At 47.1% G+C, this 4,427-nt stretch overlaps 2 protein-coding genes across 3 annotated transcripts in view; one reads left to right on the top strand and one right to left on the bottom strand.

Moving 5' to 3' along the window:
* The first annotated feature begins 1,185 nt into the window (after nucleotides 1-1,185).
* On the top strand, nucleotides 1,186-3,141 carry LOC123182132 (transmembrane protein 18). The gene is made up of 4 exons (XM_044594601.1): nucleotides 1,186-1,449; nucleotides 1,531-1,636; nucleotides 2,470-2,618; nucleotides 2,729-3,141. Exons 1-4 carry the CDS (start codon nucleotides 1,309-1,311, stop codon nucleotides 2,822-2,824), a joined length of 492 nt encoding a protein of 163 aa, XP_044450536.1. The 5' UTR covers nucleotides 1,186-1,308; the 3' UTR covers nucleotides 2,825-3,141.
* A 237-nt stretch (nucleotides 3,142-3,378) lies between these two features.
* The window catches only part of LOC123182131 (embryogenesis-associated protein EMB8), a 6,510-nt gene continuing 5,461 nt past the window's right edge, over nucleotides 3,379-4,427 (bottom strand). For both annotated transcript variants that reach the window (XM_044594600.1, XM_044594599.1), the window contains exons 13-14: nucleotides 4,099-4,165; nucleotides 3,379-4,023 (exon numbers count right to left, since the gene is read on the bottom strand). In XM_044594600.1, the coding sequence (XP_044450535.1) occupies nucleotides 3,511-4,023; nucleotides 4,099-4,165 (580 nt within the window). In that variant the 3' untranslated portion in view covers nucleotides 3,379-3,510. The remainder of the gene's footprint in view (nucleotides 4,024-4,098; nucleotides 4,166-4,427) is intronic.

Consider the following 4,427-nt stretch of genomic DNA (forward strand, 5'->3'; position numbering starts at 1 on the left):
GGGCGGCGGCGGGCGGCGGCTTGCCTGGCTCGGGCAGCGGTGACTTATACTGTGGCAGCGCGTCATCCGGCTTTGGATCGGCGGCGGCGTGGAAGGCCTGGTGGGCGGCTTGGCGGCACCTTCGGTCAGATCTTTTCTGGCCGGTGCAGCCGGCGGTGGTGGTCATCTCTTCCGTCAGATGTGGTCGCCCTGAGGCTGGGTTTTCGGATCTCCAGATCCGTCATCTAGTACCGGCTGTGAGTCGGAGAGACATAGTTGCCAGTGAAAACCGAGCCGGCGGCGGGCGATGGCGGAGTTCTGCGTCGTTACCTTGATGAAGGCATCGTCATGTGATTACTGTCGACCCACTCGTACTGCTCTAGGGGAAACCCTAGGATTTGGTCTTCCAGATCGGACGATGACGGCACTGCGGTGTCCTTTCTCTCTTAGGAGCATCATTTGTGAAGCAGCGCTGGAAGTCAGAGGCAGGAGGTGGAGTGGCTTCGTCTTCCACGGAGCTTCAGTGGAGATGTCAAGTCATGCCTGACCGACAGGTGCTATGCTTTGTCATGCCTGGTCGGCAGGTGCTACGCACGACTTCAAGCTGTGTCGGCTGGTGGTACTTGGCGGCATGGTGCTGAGGTGTACCGGTGGCGACCGTGACGTGCTCAGCAGTTCGCGCGCAGGGAGGTGGTGCCGTTGGACGCTGTGGTGGCGTCGAAGACAGCTAGACCGGGCAAAGTTGATGCGTCAATACAGCTCTGAAGATGGAGTGATGGCAGTTGGCAGCGGCGGCCTCTGAGAGCGCGCCGGACCGGTGTGTGCCCCATACCCGGCAAGTGGCTTGGTTGGGCCCTCAGGTCTTAGATGTTAGCCTTGGCTGTGAGATTTGTGGTATTAGGCCCGGACTATAAGCATCCCTTCATCAACTGGATAGGAGTTGCGACAGATGTTGCCTAGACGGTGTCTTCAGACTTACTGTTGTATTTCTTTGTAAGGTCTTTTGTGAATAATTAATAAAGTGGCTGCATGCATCGCCCAGATACAGAGGCAGGGGGTCTTCCTTCTTTTCTAAAAGAAACTAATGAAATAGGTTTGTCTTGAGGTCAAATTTATGCCTTTTGCCTTTTTTTGACATCCATGGGGATGCTCTTCCCAGTACAGTAGATCTGACGAGGGCATATACTTGGTACTTGGGAAAGCATCAAAGCTGTACACCGCGCAACGGGGAAAACGGCAGAAGGAAAACGCGACCTCTCTCTCTCTCTCTCTCTCTCTCTCTCTCTCTCTCTCTGCGGCAACCCGCACTCCGCCGCCGCGCGCGATCCAATGGAGGAGGTGCAGGCGGCCGTGACGGCGCACCTGGACCAGGTGTCAGGCCTCGTGCAGGCGCTCTCCTCCGAGCTCCGCAGCGGGATCGGCCCCGCCGCCGACAGCCTGCTCGCCTTCGTCCGCGCCGTCGACTGGACGGTACCCCGCGAAAAATCTCCCTCTCTCCCCGTCTATTTTTCCTTCGGAGCTAACTAACGATTCGCGTCGCCGCGTGTTCAGGAGCCATGGCTGGTGTGCTTGATGGCATTCCACGCGGGCCTGCTGCTGACGGCCGTCGGGCTGAGGAGGAATGCCAACCTGCAGTTCTTCTTCTTGTTTCTTGCTTGTGAGTTCTCATCTCTGGGACAGGACAGACACAGACTTGTAAATTTTACCGGGAGTGTGGCTATGATTTATGAGTTCCAACTACTAACCAAGGCAGCTTTTGTCCAATTTTGGCTTTACTAATGTTTCATATCACTATATAGGAGAGCAGTATGTAGTCCAGTTATTCGTGCAGTCCGTTTTGTATAACTCAATTCTTAGTATAGATTGAAACCTGAAGATAAAAATGAGTATGTGGAGGTTTTCAATTAGGGCATGATCCACTAATTGGCTCATTGCAGGTAGCAATATCGCTGGTCTAGGTGTATCTCGCTACCTTCGGCACATAACTGAATGCCAGCTTTGTGCTACCATAGATGTCGTATTGTATTGCCGCTCTAGTTCTTGCCACAAGAGTTAAGGTTTGACAAAATTGTGACATTGCCTTATCTAAGATTCGATGCCTTGGCACAAAGATTAAACATTCAGAATATCGCAATGAATTGAAGGGCATTGAATGGGAACGATGTGAGAAATTCAGCTTGTTACAGTAGAAAAGTGCTAGGCTAGAACAGCTTATAGTATGACGCAGAGAAAGCATGCTATAAACTACTAACAGTTTTAATTACTTGGGAAAAATTCCGTGGAACTGTAGTTGTTAGCATGTGCTCCTCAACTTTGCTTTAATTTTTAGCGTACAGCTTTAAGCCATAATTTGCAACACAAGTAATTTCTAGTGTTTTGAGAAGGACCAAATGAAGCCAATACAGCAGGTTGCAATAAGATCTCTAGGGCAGGCACCTGGCCTTTTGATCTACTGACATTCTGATTGGTTCCACGGTTTCCTGTTTGCAGATTCAGGGGTGTATCTAGCTGAAAAGATAAACATCTACCTAGCAGAGCACTGGAAGATCTTCGCCAGCCGGAATTACTTTGACCGTGCTGGAGTTTTCATCTCCGTTGTTTGGTCTGGCCCCCTTGTCTTCATATCTATCGTCACCGTGGTTAGTAAAAGACCTTATATGTTCCGAAGTAAACCTTTTCGTCTATTAGAGTCTGCGATCAATTTGCGATTCAGCTTTGTTTACAATCCAAATCTTTTTGACGGTTCCAGGTTAGCTCTCTTATGACACTATGTCAGTTAATGGTGAAATGGAAGAGAGCAGAACTAAGGCATCGGGGTCGTCTTGCTCGTGACAAAGAGGAATGATTTAATATCCTATTTTGGAAGAAGGGAAGTAGAGTGTTGAATTGTTGATCTTAGTCAGTGCTTGGATCTCAGAGGGATGCGCAGTTACCAAGTACTGTAAATGCTTCATCTGCTATCAGCATAGCATGTACTCCATCTTCAGCTGCTCTTTCTTAGTAGTGTATTTCTATTATTCCCTGGGGTCATCAACTTGGGTAATGGTTAGGTATACGGAAAACTAGATAGATGTTGTATCTGGCTCCATCCTGTTTTATTTGTAGCTAACCCGACGATGTAAGTTTGTTTGATATCTGGTATGATACATCTGCAAAACCACACATCGATACATTTTTTCCCTTTTTTATGCAAAGGTTATTTTCTGTAGCGAAATGAGTGCTAAATATCATATGGATATAAGTATAATATAAGAAGCTCCGAATAGAAAAAATAACACCAGAACAAGCAAAATGCAGGGAGGTCTTTACTACTACTTCTGTTCCTAAATGTTTAAACTGCCAGATCGTCTTATATTTAGGAACAAAGGGTGTAATTCCTAAAACATAAACTTGGAGGAGTAGCATGCCAACTTGACCTTTTATTATTTCCTTTCAGCACTGATGGACAAATATGTGCATCAGTGGTTATTGCCAGAATTTTACATATTACAAGCGAAACAAATTTGTGTAGGCAGAAACATCACAATTTCTTTAGCCTCTTAACAACCGCTTGGCTGGCGAAGAATTCCTGAACTTCTTCCTATACAAGAAAAAACCTAGGGTACCGAGCAAGGGCCAAGATGTTACCACAGCAATGTAAGCCAGCCACCAGACCGACCTCCCCTGGGATCGAATGAGCTGGTTAATGGATTTCTTAACGGGGGCGATGGCATCTCGGATTTTATCTGTGGAGAGCTCTTCTCTCTGCTCTTGTGACCCTACAGGGCCTTGGGCAGACGGTTCATTATCCTCTGTGCCGCTTGTATTCTTCACCGCACTGTGACTCTCATCCTGTGACACACTGGTGATCCCATTCTGTTGTACATTAACCCTCCCATCACTGCCTTCCATTTCACTGACAATCTGCTTATGCTTATCCAAGGATTCATGAATGTTGGTATCCTCGTTTGTCACTGCAGCTACCATTCCATCTTCCATGCGATTAACATATGGTCCCTTATCGATGGATGATTCCAGCGGAGATTGCAATCCATGCTCTTGAGTCTGCATGCAAATATTGTTGAGTTATATCATGTTATCGAAGATGATTTGTGATCTATTAAATTTAATAATCACCACCTTCTGTCGATGCATGCAAGGACTATCATGTAGAGCAGAGAAAAACTCGGAGACAGGTTCCACCCACCTATAAAGCACAGAGAAAGACATTATCAGATACCACCAGATAGAATCTCAGGCCGCATCAAAAGTTAAAAAATGGAAGGTGCGAGAGCAAAGGAAATTGAAGAGTAGCAGTTAAAACGATGCAACTTCGTCCCTGCCCCTGCCCAATGCATTTGTCATACAGAACGTAATTTAGACATGTGCACATTCTAATACTCCCTCCGTCCCAAAATAAGTGTCTCAACTTTGTACTAAATTTAAATGCATAGACATCTTAAACACCA

The sequence above is a fragment of the Triticum aestivum genome, chromosome 1D, assembly GCF_018294505.1.
Source record: "Triticum aestivum cultivar Chinese Spring chromosome 1D, IWGSC CS RefSeq v2.1, whole genome shotgun sequence".
NCBI classification, from domain to species: Eukaryota; Viridiplantae; Streptophyta; class Magnoliopsida; order Poales; family Poaceae; genus Triticum; species Triticum aestivum.